Source organism: Xiphophorus hellerii, chromosome 7 (genome assembly GCF_003331165.1).
Source record: "Xiphophorus hellerii strain 12219 chromosome 7, Xiphophorus_hellerii-4.1, whole genome shotgun sequence".
NCBI lineage: Eukaryota > Metazoa > Chordata > Actinopteri > Cyprinodontiformes > Poeciliidae > Xiphophorus > Xiphophorus hellerii.
In genome coordinates, this window is record NC_045678.1 from 4,646,927 (window position 1) to 4,667,289 (window position 20,363).

Here is a 20,363-nt window from a genome sequence, read left to right on the forward strand (position 1 = left end):
CACATGGGACTTGAACTGCCGGTACCCATCAGCTGCTTCTGGGGTCCTACAAGCCAAGAAGACCCGATAGGACTCCTTCTTCAGCCTGACAGTTCCCCTCACCGAAGATGTCCACCAACGGTTTTGAGGGTTGCCGCCACTACAGACATAGACAACCTTGCAGCCACAGCTCTGATACGCTGCCTCGACAATGGAGGTGCGGAACATGGTCCACTCAGATTAAACATCCTCCACCTCCCCCGGGATATGTTTAAAGTTCTCCCGGAGATCAAGCTCTGTCTCACGGGAGAGGCATCCTGGTGCCAAGTGCACATATGGACACCCTTATGCCTGAATGTGGTGTTCACTATGGACAATCCATGACGAGCACAGAAGTCCAGCAACAGAACATCACTCGAGCTCAGATCGGGGGCAAATTCCTCCCAACCACAACTCTCAGGGTCTCACTCTCATTGTCCATGTGAGTGTTGAAGTAGCCCCAGCAGAACAAGGGAGTCTCCAGGAGGGGCACTCTTCAATACCCCCTCCTAGGACTTCAAAAAGGGTGGGTAATCTGAACTGTTGCTTGGTGCGTAAGCACAAACAACAATCAGAACCAGTCCCCCCTCTCAAAGATAGAGGGAGACTACCCTCTCATTCATCAGGGTGAACTCCAACATATGCCGCCCGGCACTTCTCACCATGGGCAACTCCAGAGTGGACAAATGTCCAATACCTCTCAACAAAACAAGTTCCAGAACCAGAGCAAGGCATGGAGGTGAGACCAATTACTTCTAGCTGGAATGGCAATCTCGCATACTAGCTCCGGCTCCAGGTAACATTCCACACCCCAAGAGCCAGCTTCTGTAACCAAGGATCAGATTGCCAAGGACCCCACCCTCAGCCACCACCCATCCCACATTGCACCTGACCCTTTGGCCCCTCCCACAGGTGGTGAGCCCATAGGAAAGGGGACCCACGTCTAGTCTGCGGGCTGTACTCGGCCGGGCTCCATGCCCGGCCACCAGGCGCTCGTCAACGTGCCCCACCTCCAGGCCTGGCTCCAGAGTGGGATCCCGGTGACCCACATCCCAGTGAGGGAACACTGTTTACAATGATTTTGCTTGTTGTAATGTGTTTTGATAGGTTTTTATGTTAATTACAAATATAAATACTTAGGACTGTGAGAATCTACAGAATGTGTGTGCCTTTCAGTGATGTTAGCAGCAGGAATTGTGTCAAATTAGAAGCAGCCTGGAACCAGAGTGACCACTGGCCGACTAACTAGAGGAAGTAAGAGTTGTTAACCTTTGGGTCATGGGACCCACGCTTGAGGAATCAACTGCATACTGAGAGACACTTCAATGTTTAGAACAGTTAATGTCTGGGTACCATTCACACATCGCTAAATGGATTAGAAAACATCTAGTGACATTTAACACCTCCACTGTTCAGGAGCTAATGGAATATGCACGTCATGCTGAGAAACATGCCAAAAAAGGAGGAGGAAGTGCTAGTGGAGGAGATGCACAAATTTTCTGGGCTGATCCCACCTCTGATTCAGAAGAAGTGTTCTCATTTAAAGCCACCTGACCCCCTCAAGGAAATAGAGGTGGGTTCCAGGGAGGCAGGGGAGGCCCACGGGCTTGGGTTTTTTCTCAGATTAGACATAGAACACCACAATCAGAGGAGGGATGCTGGATTTGCAGGTCACCAGACCACTGGTCTAAAGAATGTCCTAATCAGAGACAGGCTCCATACCACAGGGGAAGGGGACGAGGTCGCAGGGGCGGTTCACGACCTTTTCAAGCATGACTAGATAAACCAAATGTCACAGACGAGATTTCGGCCCAAATTGTGAATGTGTATGGGGCAATAGGGACTGCTAAATGGATTGAAAGAAAAGCCATATGTTGTTCTGAAGGTTCATGGTCAGCCTGTGACCTTCTTATGCGACTCTGGAGCATGTAAAACCTGTGTTAAAGACAGCGTAGGGTTTAAATCCTCTAATACCACAATATTTGCAAAATCAGAAAATGGTCAAACCTCACAAGAGTGGATGTCACACTCCACCGATATCGGTGACCTCCGGACAGGAAGAATGGTGCATGCCCCTGTTGTAATTTCACCTAGCTGCCCCATTAACCTCTTAGGGAATGACTTCATGGAAAAATTAGGCATTGCAATTTTCCCCACAAAGGGAGGAATGAAAGCTGTAAGAGTTGAAAGTGTTATGGCCACACTCACTGAAAAACCCATGTATTATACTCTGAAGCTGCCATTTCTTAATCAGATAAATGAAAAAAGTGAATTCTTAACCAAAGCAAGAGAGTCTCTGTCTGTCCCTGTTGCTGAAACACCATTAGCTGAACTACATGTTACCATGAATGTGTGTGTAACACCAGATGAAAAGTATGCAAAAAAATTCTTAAATCAGGAACTAGTGATTGTGGCTATCCAGTATTTGTACACTGATGGAAACTCATTTGCAGCAGAATCTGTGTTTCTGCCCACACAACAGGCCTTTACACACTTAACAGCAATCCCATCCTTCCCAAAAGCCTTCTTAATGCTGCAGCAATTTTGACTCATAGCAGTTGCCATGTGTCAACAGGTGGGATGGTCCACATAATTCAACAGCATTTTTCAGCGTTTGGTTTTAATGTATATGCTAAAAATTTCTTTAGAGCATGTAGAATCTGTGTAAAACACAATCCACAGGGAAATGTTCGACCAAAAAGGGGCCAATTTCCACAGCCACAATATCCATTATCAATCAATCAATCAATCAATCAATCAATCAATCAATCAATCAATCAATCAATCAATCAATCAAATTTTATTTGTATAGCACATTTCAGCAGCAAGACATTTCAAAGTGCTTTACATCATTACAAACACAGAATCACAATGCAATATAGAATGAATCATTAAGTCAAGTTACATCAATAAATTTGTAATTGATTACATTTCAAATACAATTCTAAACAGGTGGGTTTTCAGTTGAGATTTAAAAGAAGTCAGTGTTTCAGCTGTTTTACAGTTTTCTGGGAGTTTGTTCCAAATTTGTGGTGCATAGATGCTGAAAGTTGCTTCTCCTCGTTTGGTTCTGGTTCTGGGGATGCAGAGCAGACCAGAACCGGAAGACCTGAGAGGTCTGGAAGGTTGATACAATAAAAGCAGATCTTTAATGTATTGTGGTGCTAAGCCATTCAGTGATTTATAAACTAACAACAGTATTTTAAAGTCTAATCTTTGAGCTACAGGGAGCCAGTGGAGGGACTTTAGAACTGGTGTTATGTGCTCTATCTTCCTGGTTTTAGTGAGAACGCGAGCAGCAGCATTCTGGATCAGCTGCGAGAGACCATTCACTTTGATTTTATTGAACTTTCTCAAAGTGGTCCCTATAAATATTGCCTAGTGATGATAGATGCTTTCTCTAAATGGGTTGAAATTGTCCCAGCAAAACATGCAGATGCAGTAACTGTAGCTAAAGCAATATGCAAAGCTATCATACCTAATCATGGCATTCCACAAAAAATCTACAGTGACAGTAGTCCACATTTTGTAAACCAAATTATTCGTTATTATAATTACACCATTCCAAGTGCTTCTGACCACTCCCACTGCAGTAAAGATTGCTGAAAGACCATCTTGGATCCACCTCAGCAACTGTAAGTTGCAGAGAGTGTTGGAAGCCTAGGCGGGGACATTGGGGAAGTCTGACTACAAAGGGGTTTGGTTTTTTAGGACCACTCGTCTCAAAATCGGTGAAGAAACCATCTAAACCACTGTTCCATATAGTCCTGGGTAAACTCTGACATCTCTGTAACCTAGTGTGGCAACCTGGGGTGGATTTTCTTTATTATAAACCCAAATATAAGATGTTAAAGTTTACAATATGGAAACCAACACCAAGACCTGGAATAACTCCAGGAAAATATAATGGTAATAAGGACACAGGTAAGTTCTACTGGAAATGAGACAAGATTCAGAAAGTTCTACAAAAATTTATTAAACTTCAATATGTTGCTTTTTTAAATTAGCAATAACCTGAAATTGAATGGTTAAAACAGTGAATGCATTTGTAATGAAATTGATTGTAATAAAATGTTTAAATTTCAAAGGATACTGAGGTTTACCAATGGGGTGGAAGTAGTGAGGAAAGGGGCAATATCCAGTGAAGAAAAGGGATCCCCTGGACACTACAAAAACACGGCAAACATAAAAAGGTGCTCCAACAAAACACACAAGACAAGACACCACCACCAGGGGTCACCACCGCCACCACTGAAGCTTCAGTCCCTGTGACCTGGTAAATTACCACAGTACCAGATAAACAGATCCACAATTTCGCCTATGCAGTGCAGCTTCCTGGCAGCACACAAACAGACAGACAGATCAGTCCAGATGTTGGAGAAGCAGCAAAGGAGGCCAGCACAGTTTGACAAACAAAAGAAGCAGATGGATTCGACGTCATGAAGCAAGCAGCCTCGTGGCAGGTGGAGACCTGCTTACATGCAACAGCCGAAATTGGCCTTATAGTGGCAGCGTGCCATTTATGCTGCTACACTAGCAAAAATGGGGTACCCATGGAGATGGGGCCTCTTTTGCGCTGTGGCTGCTGTGTGTGTGTACAGTTTTTTTTAGTCCAACCTCGCTGATCCATCGGGGGGGAAGATTTGTCCACACCACTGCTGTGAAGACCTGGCTAGGACACCTTCCAGACAATCACCATGACAACATATGGCAGAATTATGCGGAGATGTTGGTCAGAGAACGAAACATAACCAACTGTTATGTCTGCTTGGTGATGCCAAAGTCTACCAGGAAACCTGCTCTGTATGTCAGTCTCATGAATAGGTCCCAAGCCACCTGTTTTGCCTCCTGTGCTTTACGTTTCATGCCTGCGACTCCAGACAACACTTGGGATGATGCCATCGTGATGAAAAAGGTGTGCACTGGCGTAACACCTATCTTCACCTAGAGCAATGTTACTGGATACCCATTGAGGATGAGAGCTGTGATGAAGCCAGGGACGAAGCATCCAGTTTGTATTCATTCTCCTCCAGGTAACTGGACTGTTCTGGTAGGCCATGTACCTGGATGCCAGGGAAACATTACTGATCTATTTCCTAACTCCATTTGTCCGTATGATGATGGGACTTATATTTCATGTTCCATGTGGATGCCTTGAGGGAATTATGCCACTGAGGGTGGCTGGTTACTGTGTGGAGGACACAATATCTATCCTTTGCTGCCTATGAACTGGTCAGGTACTTGTGCTCCTGTGTTTGTTTCTGATTACACCATCATCATCTCTACTGCAGCAGTGCACCCCCACCACCTGCAATGGAGGAGAAGTACAGGAATTGTTTCCCAACCACATGATCCTATCTGGGGCTCTAATGTTCCCAGTAAACACAAAAATTGGAGTACTGCGGAAAAATGGGGACTGTCCCTTTTTCCATGGGTTAGAGTAGCAAAATCCATGTTGATGATTTGAGACACTGGACTACAGGATGAAGACCCGGGTAAATCTTACCATGAACATTGAGAAAGGACAGAAGCAACAACTCAGTGAAATGCGTTTGATGGTTCTTCAAAACAGAATGGTGTTGGACATACTGACAACTAGTCAGGGTGGTGTGCGTGTAATGATAGGAACATCATGTTGTACTTATATTTCTGATTTTAATGAAACCCATATTTATGAAGCAATATCTGCCTTGAAAAACCTGCAACAGGCCATGTCACAGGATGCAGTTCCCTCACAAGGAGATTTTCCTTCTTGGCTTATGTCTGGACCATGGCGGCATCTATAGTTGAAAATAATGATGCCTCTTATAGTTATTCTTTTCTTGTTTTGTAGTTTTACTGCCTGCATAATTCCATGTCTAAAATCAATGATAGCTAAAACTGTTGGAAATGTTATGTATCAGTATCAACTTGTTGCCTGCGTCTCCGAGGGAGACTCTAATGTCTAACGTTGTGACGGATGCATTGAAAATGCGCCAGCAAGAAATGTATTCCTGATGTCTGTGTTAGACTTCATGAATATTATGAAAAACTGGAGGGAAATGTTGGAAAAATTATTATCTAAGTTCATTTACTTATGAGTTTATTTGAAAGGTTATGTTTTCATATTATTATTCTGTGTGTTGTTTAGTTGGCTCCTTTCTTTTGTGGTATATTATTAACTGTTTTTTGGATGTTTGCTTGGGGGTTAGATACGTTTACACATTCCTGTGTCATCAGCTGCCTGTGAAGCTGATTTATAATGGTCAGCCTTGTGTCCTTGTAAGGGCACACAGAAGGTTCCAGAACATCCTGTGGTAGAGATCTTTGATCAATTGTTTGTGTGACTGTGTGGAAAAGTCCAACCTCTTTCCTTGTAATCATAATAAAAGGCAGTTGGGGACTGAGAGCCAGCAGAGTTGACCCCAGACAGTGTTTGACAGCGGTTCTCCGCATCTGGCTCTGCTCCGCTCTTCTGCAGAAAAGTAACTTGTGTTCTTGGTTGATTCTTTGCAGGTTGGGAACCAAAATAGACCCAACATTTACCTTTAAAATTAATCACACAAGTGACATCTAGACCCAACAGTAGACTTAAACTTCAATAAAATCACTCTGGTTGTGTGTGTGTTGTTTTTGTCTCCTGCAAACTTTGCTTTAATTCTACTTCTTTTTTCTATCTAATCATAAGAAATCATAGTCAGACAGAGAGTCATGAAACAGGAAGAGCAGGTTTTCTGAAAAAAGAGGAAGTAAGTTCCCAGCTTGCAGATTTATAAAAACAGATGAGATTATTCCTTATTTCAATGCAAGAAAGTTTTAAAGAATGAAGAGTAAATATTTTGAGTAATTGTATAAAACCCAAAGTGAAATATTTATATTAATATTGGTTTGCTTGTAAGAATACTTACATTTGTGGGAACACTTACAAGTAAAACAAGTAACTGTAACTTTAGTATCAAATAATTACACTCATAGATTATTCTTGGTTTCTTTTCAGAAAACATCTGTAATAACTCACATTAAGATTATAATAAGAGTAACTAATAAGTTATGGTTATCATAATATTATAAATGAATGCTAAATCAGAGAAGCTAAAGAAGTTATACATGTGATTTTGACATTGAACTTGAAATGGTGTAAAAGGTGTAACTGCAATTAAAGATCACTGATGTTGTGTTGGAGGTAGATGGTAGGTGAAAGGTTAGGGGATAAAGGGGAACTAACAGGAGAGCGGAAATGACCAACGCCTGGAAACAGATTATTAAACAACTTAAACTTTTCAATAAAAAGGTTGTGCAGGCAACGGACGTAGGAAGACCATTGAGCAACCCTGAGACATTAGCACAGACATCAGGACATAATGTATCTAAGACAGTGATGGCTATGCAATCATCTATCCAAGCAGACAGAAAATGAAACAAGCACAGCATCAGTGCTAGCCAGTGCAAACGCACTAAAAGGTGGGTGCAAAAGAGGAACCTTTGGTTGGATCCTCAAGGCAGCTTCGAGCGAAGATCGAGATGGACAAAGAACTCTGCAGCTGAAGAAGAGCCGGGGCCACAGAGCCGAAGACTGTCCTATGAATGGGGACCAACCCATTTGCCCCACATGTGGCTTCAAATCACACTTCTCTCATCAGCTGGGTTCAGACCCCAAAAACAAAGACAAAATCCAAACCATAGATGAAGACCAAAGCATAGATGAAGACCAAGTCAAAAGCAAAGACACAAAGTAGACAGTGAAGGAGCCGGAGATTGCGCAACAACAGACCCTACTAGGAGCATGAAGCCCCAGACAGTATAGCTCCTAGGATCACCTAGACACTCAAACCCCTCCACCACGATAAGGTGGCAGCCGTTGGAGAGAAGCACAAAAATGTTCCATTGAACGAAAAGCATTTTTCAACCGGGATGGCAATCCAGGTTGGATGGTTGTACCAGCTGGCTGTGTTGTTCACTTTGGCATTTAAATTTTTTTTAAAAATTTTGTTAAAAGTGTGAGATATTGCTATTTTTCCCTTCACTTTGCTAGTGTTCATTGTTGCATCTAATGAAATGGTAGTGTAACAGGCACTTGTCTACCCATGTGTTATGTTGTTTGTTTTGTGTTTTTTGGACAGACTATACTGAAATGTCACCTTCCCCTCTTTAGTAGTTCCCCTCCAGGTTACTAATAAAGGTATTATTCTTTTTCTTGTATACACCAGTAACAGTGATAGTAAAGTATTGAGAACAAACCCTTTGAGCTTTTGAGTCTTCTTGGGAATTATGCAACAGGTTTTTCACACCTGGATTTTGGGATCCTCTGCCATTCTTCCTTCAGATCCACTCCAGTTTCATCAGGTTGCTGGAGCCATTTTCAGGTCTCTCTAGAGATGCTCTATAGTTTGAACTTTTTGGATTTTAGCAAATGGCTGCAATGAAATAAAAAGTAAAAAATTGAAAAGGGGTCTAAAACTTTCCATACCCACCGGACTTAACAAGTTTTCTGGGGGAAGCCATGCAATAAAATAGGTCAAACCAAATAACAAGAATAGCCAGTGAAAAACAGCAAACATACTTTATGCACGTGACATTGCCACGTGGAAGTTGCTATGGATGGTAGGTAGGGAGGAGCTGTTGTTGTGAACTGTTTGCCAGAAAGAAAGAAAGTGACATAAAGAGGAGTTACAATCACAGAGCTGTCTCGGCTCTGATCTTTCATGGTCTCTGATGATGGAGGTTCATGATGAAGAACTTTGCTTTCCACAACTCCTCAACACCTCCTGTAGAAAACCAACAGTTCAATGGCTCACCGCTGTGTTTCTGCAGTCTCTGCTCTCTTTCAGCTGTGTGTTTTCTGTGACTCTCAATCTACTTGTTATCATTTCAGTCTCCCATTACAGGCAAGAGAAAATATATTAGGAATATATAGGAAAACAGTCTAAACTGTTTGTAATGTTTTTATTGATTCAAATTAAACATTGAATGCAAACTGTAGATTGAAACGAGTTTTGCTTGGTCACATTTATATCTTTCAGTGCTTTTGTTTATTATTCTAATTTCCTTCCCAGGCAGCTTCACAAAACCACCAACTTCCTGCTTCTGTCTCTGGCCATATCAGATTTCATGGTGGGCCTTGTTGTTTTTCCAGGTGAAAGTAGCAGACTAACATCTTGCTGGCTCCTTGGTGATGTCATGTGTGTAATATACTTACATATTGCCGGTACGATTGCCTGTGTCTCAGTTATAAATGTCGTACTGATATCTGTTGATCGCTATGTGGCTATATGTTACCCTCTGCATTATCACAGGAGAATCACTGTGACAAGAATACAACTGTGTATCAGTCTGTGCTGGATTTATTCAGCTTTATACAGCATTACGTTTGTGAAGGATGGCATAAGTGGAAAAAAGGCTTCTTGTCATGGAGAGTGTTTGTTTTTAATGGACTTCGGTCCTGCAGTTTTAGATCTTATTTTAGCTTTTATCGCTCCAGTTACGGTCATCATAGTTCTCTACACCAGAGTGTTTGTAGTGGCCGTTTTTCAGGCCCGAGCCATCCGCTCCTCTGTTACAGCTGTGTCCCTGCAGCGTTCATCAAAAGTACAGAGATCTGAGTTGAAAGCAGCCAGGACTCTTGGTATTTTAGTTGTTGTGTTTCTAATATGTTTCTGTCCATTTTACTGTGCTGCTCTAGGAGGTGATGTATCGTTTAACACATCTGTTGCCATGCTGTGTCTGTTCTGCATTAACTCTTGTCTTAACCCTTTAATCTATGCCATGTTTTATCCCTGGTTTAGAAAATCAATTAAACACATTGTGACACTGAAGATATTCCAGTCTGGCTCCAGTAAGGCTAATATATTGTAGAAAAAGTAAGTAAATAAAATCTTCTTCCATATTTCTAAAGTCCTGAGAGCATTTATTTATAACATCTATTGAACACCAATCCAATAAAAAGCATTCACCCACTTATGTTTTGGACAGCTTGATATTTTTATTGCCTTTACTAATAAATAATGATCAACAAAATAAATCAAAGTTACCAAGTTTGGGCACCACCTGATTATGAGAAAAATAATAACCAAATAGTTCAGTCTCAGTTATTGTTCATAAGTTCCTTACTGATAACTCTCAAGTTTTTTAAATAATAGAGGAAGTTACAAGTCCAGCATTGTCAATAACTGATTAATTATGCAATGATGTCACAGCTCAGTATGAAATGTAAATGTTGAGAAACCAGATTTTTTTTCTTGGGATTTTTTTCGGAACACGTTAGTTTAAACTAATTCAGATTTCTTTACATCAAAACCTGTTGTGTATTCTTCACACAGCAACACCAGAAATATGCAACAAATAAAACATGAAATAATATTCTATAGTAATATCACACTCTACTATGAACGCTCAAAATATCTTACAATTGGTCTGACAAAGCATTCTACAGCTGACTAAACCTATGAAGAAGCTAGAACCGAGGTTGTTTACACTGACCCCCTACTGGTGGATGAACTCAATCGCTCTCTCCTTTTTTAAGATTAGAGGTGGGATGGTCACAAACCCCTACAGCTCTGCCAAATTATGTACAAATGCTCATTCTGGACTACCCCTCCACTTCAAACACAATAACTCAGCTGATTCTCGTTGACAAAATGTATTCTTTGAACATACCCCTATCCACCTTTGAATTGATCAGAAACTCCCTCACTGATCGTCCTTAAACCACCAGACTTGGGCCCCTCTGCGCCTCCACACTAAAAGCTTAGAACAGGTTCACCACAGGGAAGTGTACACATTATGCAGCATATCTACTCACTCCTTCAACACCATCATAAAAGTTGTTGATGGCACTTCTGTCATTGGACCTGGTACAGGAGGAAATGAGTCCTTCCACAAGGATGAAATGCAGAAACTGGCACAATGGTGTGGAAGAAACAACCTACAGTTAAACACAACAAAAACAACCAGATGGTGATAAACTTCTGGAAGAACAGACCTGAACCATTTCTTCTCTGCATGGATGGTGTGGACAGGGATCAGACCTTCAAGTTATATGGCGTTAACATTTCAGAAGACTTAACCTTATCAGAGAAAAAATGTCAGAGGTGAACAATACCCAATAACACTTGTAATAACTTTGACAAAAATATAAAAATAAAAAAAACATCTGAAACAACAGCTGTAGGTGTCTAGCTGTCACACTACTATTAAGTGTGTTCTCGGATACTGCAGAACCAACCGACTTGTTGGTGTTGTGATATAAGGACACCAGCAGTTGCTCTGCTTAATCTTGTCCTGAAAAATGACCGTGCAATGACAATAAATCTAATCTACTGTAAAATACTTAAGAACTGAGTAAATTGGGTATTGGTTGGCTCGACTGATAGAGTGTGTACAATGTACAATGGCTGTATTCCTCAACAGGGTTTTCCTGGGTTTGATAACAGAGCTCAGGCCTTTTGCTCTTCCCCCTCTCTCACACCCAAAGGGGCAAAAGCAACTGAAAAAGAAATGAAATAGTTCAATTTCTTCTTTGGTGTTTCTCTTCACCTTATTTACTGTCAACTTACTGTTCAATAAAGACAGCTAGTGCTGTTTTCTTAAAATCATTTCAAAAAAAGATTCAAATAAAATATATTTTTAAAAAAAAAGATTTTTCTTTCAATGATTCAATGTTTAATCGTCATTGGATCATTAATGGTTCAATGATTCATTTAATCATCAATGATTAAACATTCAATCACTGAACTTCTGATTGAATATTTAACAATGAGACAGTTGAAAATAAAGTCAACATGATGTGTAAATTCTGGTTTTTATCTATTTTAAGAACTAAGATGAATAAACAATACAAATATATAAAATAAATACAAGCAGAAGAAACACTATTCCATGTCATGGTTCAGCAGACAGAAAATAACACTTGATCAACAAAGTTTGTGAATAAACAAAAGAATCTCAAACAGGTTCTAAAACAAATTCATTCAGTAATGTATTACTAGATTATAGCAGCAGTATTCTGGAGTTTTAATCAAATAGGTTCAGCGATGTTGTATATTAATATTACTCGAGACAATCAATACCATCTCTAATTATGTACAACCATGTCTGAACTGAACGGCTTGTTACTAATATCTACTGTCATGTCTTAATACAAACTGTTGATGTGTTAAATATTGGTGTTACTGTCATTTTAATGAACTCAGTTCACATTAGGGCTTTGAGTGGATGAAGAAAAGTAACAAACACTGTAAGTTTGAAGCATGGGGTTAGTTTTTATTTTCACATAAGAACACAAATGTTAAAAATACAAACATGGTGCAATTTATTTTAGAAACATTTATATAAGATCAGCATTACAAACAATGAGAAGTGAACAATTATTTCCCATCTTTTGAGCAGATGAAGTACATCTGTTAACCTACAGAAGATAACTTACACCGGGGTGAGTGAGAATTGCTTTACTTGGAGTTGCAAAGTTTCCATGCATACATAGGGTCTGTAGGTGCTTGGTTTCCGTCATTTGAGCTGGGCTTAAACTCATTCATGTGGAAAATTGCGCTTAATTTGTGAACAAAGATTTTAGAGGTTGTGTGAAAAGTGAAAAAGGTTTTATTCACTTCCTCAAAGTTTTATATTTGTCTACATTATATTGACCTTACTGGAGCCAGACTGGAATATCTTCAGTGTCACAATGTGTTTAATTGCTTTTCTGAACCACGGATAAAACATGGCATAGATTAAAGGGTTAAGACAAGAGCTAATGCAAAAAAGACACAGCACAGCAACAGACGTGTAAAACGACACATCACCTCCTAGAGCAGCACAGTAAAATGGACAGAAACATATTAGAAACACAACAACTAAAATACCAAGAGTCCTGGCTGCTTTCAGCTCAGATTTTCCTACTGTTGTTGAACGCTGCAGGGACACAGCTGTAACAGAGGAGCGGATGGCTCGGGCCTGAAAAATGGCCACTACAAACACTCTGGTGTAGAGAACTATGATGACAGTAACTGGAACCGTAAAGGTTAAAAGTAGATCTAACACTGCAGGACCGAAATCAATGAAAAACAAACACTCTCCTTGACAAGAAGCCTGTTTTGCACTTACTCCATCCTTCACAAATGTAATGCAGTATAAAGCTGAATAAATCCAGCACAGACTGATACACAGTCGTATTCTTGTCACAGTGATTCTCCTGTGATAATGCAGAGGGTAACATATAGCCACATAGCGGTCAACAGATATGAGAACGATATTTCCAACTGAGGCACAGGAAATCATACTGACAATATGTATGTACAGTATACACATGACATCACCAAGAAGCCAGCAAGATGTTAGTCTGACAGCTTCACCTGGACAGAGAACAAGGCCCACCATGAAATCTGATATGGCCAGAGACAGAAGCAGGAAGTTGGTGTTTTTTTGAAGCTGCCTGGGGAAAGAAAACAGAATAATTCAACAGGAAAAAACTGGAAGTGTGTTTTTAAATGAACAAGCATAATTACTACAAGACAACAGTTTGACAGTTTCGTATGACATGCAAAATGTTTCAAATGCAATCATCTGGCGGTGAATTTTTTCAATGAAATGAGCTTTTCTTTGCCTGAAATGGGAGACGGAAATGATAACAAGCAAATTGAGTGTCGCAGTTAGCACACTGATGAAAAACAGCAGAAACACAAGTGGGTTCCTTGACATTTTTGGCTTCCTACACGAAGTGTTGTAGAGCTGTGGAAAGCAGAGTCCTTCTACGTTATATACCTCCATCGTCAAAGACCCTAAAAGATTAATGACTGTGGTGGCTCTCTGATCATAACTCTTTTCTGCATCCTTTTTTATCTCTGTATGGCACACATACACAACAACTGGCCTCTGTGTTCCTTCACCCTGCCCACTTCACACATCTCAGCTCACCCTTAGCAACCAATGTTGTTTTTCTCTCGAGTCTCCTTTCGTTTTCCGGTCAGTCTTCAATTTTACAGTTCATTTTCAACTAGTTAAAAGCTGAAAAAGATTCAGGAAATATTTTCCTGATTCATACAAACTATATCTTTGTACAAATGTACATTTAAAACTTACTTATGTTAAGGTGTGAGATTTTCTGACTGGGATTAATGATGGGGATTACAACACCAGAAGTGAAGAGGGTTTAATATGTTAATGTTGACTTTATAACTCAGCAGTCTGCCATCCAGAATCTCAGAAATCAGTAACAATAATCAAAAAACTACCAATTTATTTATCAGGGACTGAAAGGTTAAGTTTAACCTTATCATCATAAGCAATAAAAAAGAATTTATTCATGGTAAAAACTTTTAACAAGTTGAAATTGTAATGTAAAATTCAAGACTAACTGGAAAATCAAAGGAAGAGCAAGTGAAAAAAGATCATATTAACCACATTTATTCTCACCGCTCACCACAAAACTTTGTTGTGATTGGAGCAGCTCGTCTCCTGAGACTCCTTTTCAAGAAATACGAACTAAAAGGGCAAATACTGGGGCAGAGACGGAACCAAAGCTTACAGGTAATCTGTCTTCCAGCTAAATGTCATCCAGGGCCTGCAGTGGAGTCTTTTAAGTACCTGGGAACTGAAGTGGACACACACTTGGATTTTAACCCTTTCATGCATAGTGGTCACTACAGTGGACAGCTATCTAAAAGCCATTTTCTTGTGCTTCCTGTGGATTTTTATGTTATAAATGCACACAGACCACTGAAGTGGACACTAATGCATCATAAAATATACCATCAACTACTGGCCATCAGCTGCAAATGCAAGAAATTATTTTTGTTAAATACAATATGGCCGACAGACAAAAAAGCATGAGAACCGACCTGGTCCCTCCTTCTACTGTAGACGACTCTTGCAAGTAAAAAAAATATTGTGACATCAGATAACCCCTAAGGAACAATACAACTGATGTATTTTTCAAATAACAACTTTGTATTTGGACAAAATTACAATTGATCACATAAAAATAAAAAATAAAAAATAAATTATTTTTACAAAAAAATGTTCCTACCTTTTTTATGCCTTAAGAAAAGAATTTTAAAAAATGGAAAAAAAATTCTGACACAAAGGATCATAATTCATGCATCAGAGGGTTAAGAGACACACAGACAGCACCTATAATAAAGCACAACATCTCTACCAGCTGAGAAAACTGAGATGTTTTAGTGTTAAGGAGATTTTTACTCTGGGTTACAAACCATTAGGGCTATAAAACAAATCATTAACAATATATATTGTAATAGACATGAGATCAATATGAATAACGCATCTGATGGCATGTTCAGTATTCAATATATAGACTATCCACTGGTCCACTATCTTGAGACGCCGGATAGTGGACAGAATCACCTCGAAGCCGTGTGGAAGTCTTTCTCCATGGCTTCTCTGAACTTCTCTCACGCCCGAGTTTTTACCCCAGCAACCTCCCAAGCCACATGGCGTTTGAACTGCCGATACCCATCAGCTGCTTCTGGGGTCCTACAAGCCAAGAAGACCCGATTGAACTCCTTCTTCAGCCTGACAGCATCCCTCACCGAAGATGTACATCAACGGTTTTGAAATTATGAGACATTTTTGTTCGAGCTGCGTCTTTAAAATTATGTTCAAAACAGCAGGCATACCAAAATAAAATTCACATAAAAAAAAAATACAAAAATAATTCATGCATTTAAAAGAAATTGTGTGAAATAATAAAAAAAAAACGATTATAAACATCCTTCAAGGCATTAAGGCATGGTCAGTTTGGTGCTAACACAGAGGCAACATTCAGGCTTTGGTGGATGGATTACTTTGGGTGAGACTGGACAACAGGCACTGACAACCTTGCAGCCACAGCTCTGAAACGCTGCCTTGACAATGGATGTGCCCACATTGCACCTGACCCTTTGGCCCCTCCCAAAGGTGGCGAGCCCATAGGAAAGGGGACCCACGTCTCCTCTGCAGGCTGTGCTAGGTTGGCCTCCATGGGTTAAAGACCGGCCACCAGGCGTTCATCAACGTGCCCCACCTCCAGGCCTGGCTCCAGAGTGGGATCCCGGTGACCTGCATCCGGGTGAGGGAACCCTGTTTCCAATGATTTTGCTTGTCATAATGGGTCTTCAGGCTGTGCTTTGTCTGGTTCCTCTGTCTGCTGCCATGGGTACCTGTGAGCTGAAGTGGACACAGACAGTATAGCTCCTAGGATCACCTAGACACTCAAACCCCTCCACCAAGATAAGGTGGCAGCCCTTGAAGAGGAGCACAAAAATGTTCCATTGAACGTCAAGCATTTTTCAACTGGTATGGCAATCGAGGTTGGATTTGTTACACCAGCTGGCTGTGTTGTTCACTTTGGCATTTAATTTTTTTTTTTTTAATTTTGTTAAAAGTGTGAGATATTGCTATTTTTCTCTTCACTTTGCTAGTGTTCATTGTTGCATCTAATGAAATGGTAGTGTAACAGGCACTTGTCTACCCATGTGTTATGTTGTTTGTTTAATGTTTTTTGGACAGACTGTACTGAAATGTCACCTTCCCCTCTTTAGTAGTTCCCCTCCAGGTTACTAATAAAGGTATTATTCTTTTTCTTGTATACACCAGTAACAGTGATAGTAAAGTGTTGAGAACAAACCCTTTGAGCTTTTGAGTCTTTTTGGGTATTATGCAACAGGTTTTTCACACCCGGATTTTGGGATCCTCTGCCATTCTTCCTTCAGATCCTCTCCAGTGTCATCAGGTTGGTGGAGCCATTTTCAGGTCTCTCTAGAGATGCTCAATTGGGTTTAGGTCAGGGCTTTGGCCGGGCCAGTTAAGAATGGTTTCCAAGTTGTTCCGAAGCCACTCCTTTGTTATTTTAGCTGTGTGCTTCGACTCATTGTCTTGTTGGAAGTTGAACCTTCGACCAAATCTGAGGTCCTGAGCACTCTGGAAGAGGTTTCCTTTAATGAAACAAAAAGTGAAAAACTGAAAAGGGGTCTGAAAACTTTCCACACCCACCGGACTTAGCAGGTTTTCTGGGGGAAGCCATGCAGTAAAATAGGTCAAACTGAATAACAAGAAGAGCCAGTGAAAAACAGCAAACATACTTTACGCACGTGACATTGCCACGTGGAAGTTGCTATGGATGGTAGGTAGGGAGGAGCTGTTGTTGTGAACTGTTTGCCAGAAAGAAAGAAAGTGACATAAAGAGGAGTTACAATCACAGAGCTGTCTCGGCTCTGATCTTTCATGGTCTCTGATGATGGAGGTTCATGATGAAGAACTTTGCTTTCCACAACTCCTCAACACCTCCTGTAGAAAACCAACAGTTCAATGGCTCACCGCTGTGTTTCTACAATTTCTGGTCTCCTTCAACTGTGTGGTTACTGTTGCTCTAAATCTGCTTGTTATCATTTCAGTCTCCCATTTCAGGCAAGGAAAACTTATGGTGAAACTATATATTCACTATTTCTGCAATGTTTGTAATGTCAGTAAAATGTCAGTAAATCAAATTCTAGACTGCATCTAAATGCTTAATCTGTGATGTTTCTGTGTTCTAGTTTATTATTATTCTTTTCTCCTTCCCAGGCAGCTTCACAAAACCACCAACTTCCTGCTTCTGTCTCTAGCCATATCAGATTTCTTGGTGGGCCTTGTGTTCTTTCCAGGTGCTGGCTCCAGATTAATGTCTTGCTGGTTTCTTGGTGAAATAATGTGTCTACTTTACACGTACATTGTCAGTCTGATAGTCTGTGCCTCAGTTATAAATGTTGTACTGATATCTGTTGACCGTTATGTGGCTATATGTTACCCTCTGCATTATCACAGGAGAATCACTGTGACAAGAATACGACTGTGTATCAGTCTGTGCTGGATTTATTCAGCTTTATACTGCGTTACATTTGTGAAGGATGGCATAAGTGGAAAAAACATTCCCTGCCAAGGAACATGTGTGATTCTTGACTATAATGCTTTTGCTATTGATCTTGCTTTAACCTTTACGGTTCCAGTTACGGTCATCATAGTTCTCTACACCAGAGTGTTTGCAGTGGCCGTTTTTCAGGCCAGAGCCATCCGCTCCTCAGTTACAGCTGTGTCCCTGCAGCGTTCAGCAAAAGTACAGAGATCTGAGCTGAAAGCAGCCAGGACTCTTGGTATTTTAGTTATTGTGTTTCTCATGTGTTTCTGTCCATTTTATTGTGCTGCTCTAGGAGGTGATGTATCGTTTAACACGTCTGCTGCTGTGCTGTGTCTTTTCTGCATTAACTCTTCCCTTAACCCTTTAATCTACACCATATTTTATCCCTGGTTTAGAAAAGCAATTAAACACATTGTGACACTGAAGATATTCCAGCCTGGCTCCAGTAAGGCTAATATAATGTAGACAGAAGGAAAGTAATTACAAGTTCAGATTTTTATAGCCTGGAATGCATTAATTAGCATAAACATGATTTTTTCACTGAGCTCCTTGTCTTTAAATATTATCATCAAGGTTTCTTTCTTTTTTTAATATGTCAGAAATTATACATTCTTGATATTGTTAGTTAGTGATTCTTAACTGACATGAACCTGTACCCTCAATTCATGTGATGCCAGAAATTCTAAATTATCCACAATAAACTGTAACATGACCCAGATTTTAAATGCCCAGCTTGGATCACAGTGACAAAGCATTTTATAGGGTTCACACACCCGAAAGCACGCCCACACACCCATGTTTGCGTGGCTATCTTTGTGGGGACTTTCCATTGACTTCCATTCATTTCTAACCCTATCCATTACATACCTGACCCTAACGCTAACCAAAACTCAATTCACACCTTAGTCCTAAATCTGACCCCTGACCCAAAAACAGCGTTTCCCCTTGTGGGGAGCAGGCTTCAGTCCCCACAAAGAGCAGTGTGTCCCCACAACGTATATGTCAGGAAAATGGTCCCCACAAGGTATTAGAAACAAACGCACCCACCCACACACACACACACCCACACACACCTGACTCAAACTGAGGTATTGGAACCACGAGAAAAGTAAGCTACCAGCTAATTACCTCCATAGCAATTCTGCTCTGTAGATTATGCATTAATTTTTTAGGTATGTGTAATGAAAGTCTCCTGTTGAAAAAGATTGGCCCTCTGTTTGGGTTTAATGATTGTAAAATTAAAACAAACCTCTTCCTGTAACTGTGCTTATTGCTTTATTTTCTTTATAAAAACCCACTGAGCACATCAAAATGGTCACACGGGTCAAACATAGTTAAAAGACAATTAGACCATTGAAACAAATTTAAAAGAAAGAAAAATATATATATTCTAGTGTTTATCATCAACCTCACAAATCTGACGTGAGTTGATCAAAAATATTTAATTTGTGTGTGCTGACCAAACTAATTCACATACAAAATTTGTCAGTCAACATAGTAATAACTTCTTGATAAAAAAAAATAGGACCAAACATTAAAATGCATAAGACAGAACAACAACAACAACATTAGAAACTTGGCTTTCTATGCACGCTAGAACTGCCCAACTTACAAAAACCCTTGAACTTATGACAAACATCACATAAGGCTGCCTTTGATTAAGGTTGCACCAATATTCGTTAATGCTAGAAATGTGCAACATTTAATCAAATTCATTTGAGCAAGGGGAAAAAAGTATTTGTATTCAACCTCCCTAGGATTCCTTTTCAGAGCTCTGTTTGAAAATTACATGTCAAAAATTAGCTAAATATATGTCAGAAACTGACTTTTACTGGTGTAGCAGTAAATGCAACATTTCAGGGAATACTTTTGACCTGCAAACTTGAGTTTGTTTGAGTAGTGACAGTTCTGTCAGGTGGAATGTATCAGAACGCTGGCATACTATTGTGAGAAGCTTGTGGATGAAAACCTAAAAAGTTTGACCCAAGTCATACAGTTTAAAAGACAATTAGTTTTGACACTCACCAAAAGTACGAAGCCTTCTGAATGCGAAGAAAGTAAAAATAAAAAATAAAATAAATCTCGGTAACACTTTCTCACTAAGGTTTCTGGCATTTAGAAAATAGAAATAATTTTGGTCATTCTAAATGACCTAAAACAGGAGACGTTGGGTCTGATTTAACTTCAGACATTACATTACAATATAATGTCCCCTCCTGTCCAGTAGGTGTCTCTCCAGGCCGCTATGCGTTTCTCTTTTTTTTCGTTTCAACAAGCAACTGAACACACTGCTAACTGAACATACCGGGCTGATGATCCTCTGGATCAGACACTCTTCTCATATTGACTGTGCAGTTTTCCCAGAACCATATATTTTTTCTATAAATAAATTATTGTTTGTGGAGATTTTCTCATCTGTCTCCCATTTTTTCATTGCCTTTGAGCTAGCTGGGCATCACATTATGTAAGTTTTGCTAATGTCAAA

General features: G+C 40.1%; 1 protein-coding gene across 1 annotated transcript; it reads left to right on the plus strand.

Annotated features, from left to right (window-relative positions):
* The first annotated feature begins 992 nt into the window (after positions 1-992).
* On the plus strand, positions 993-18,727 carry LOC116722798 (trace amine-associated receptor 13c-like). Its single transcript, XM_032567104.1, has 3 exons — positions 993-1,073; positions 15,977-16,054; positions 17,510-18,727. Exons 1-3 carry the CDS (start codon positions 993-995, stop codon positions 18,341-18,343), a joined length of 993 nt encoding a protein of 330 aa, XP_032422995.1. The 3' UTR covers positions 18,344-18,727.
* Positions 18,728-20,363: the final 1,636 nt, after the last annotated feature.

Bases quoted from the DNA above. Each gene is read 5' to 3' on its own strand.
- LOC116722798 (XM_032567104.1), top strand. From the start codon at position 993: ATGCCCGGCCACCAGGCGCTCGTCAACGTGCCCCACCTCCAGGCCTGG. The intron at 1,074-15,976 runs GTGAGGGAACAC...CATGGGTTAAAG, and splicing joins TCCCGGTGACCCACATCCCA to ACCGGCCACCAGGCGTTCAT. The intron at 16,055-17,509 runs GTGAGGGAACCC...CTGTGATGTTTC, and splicing joins TCCCGGTGACCTGCATCCGG to TGTGTTCTAGTTTATTATTA.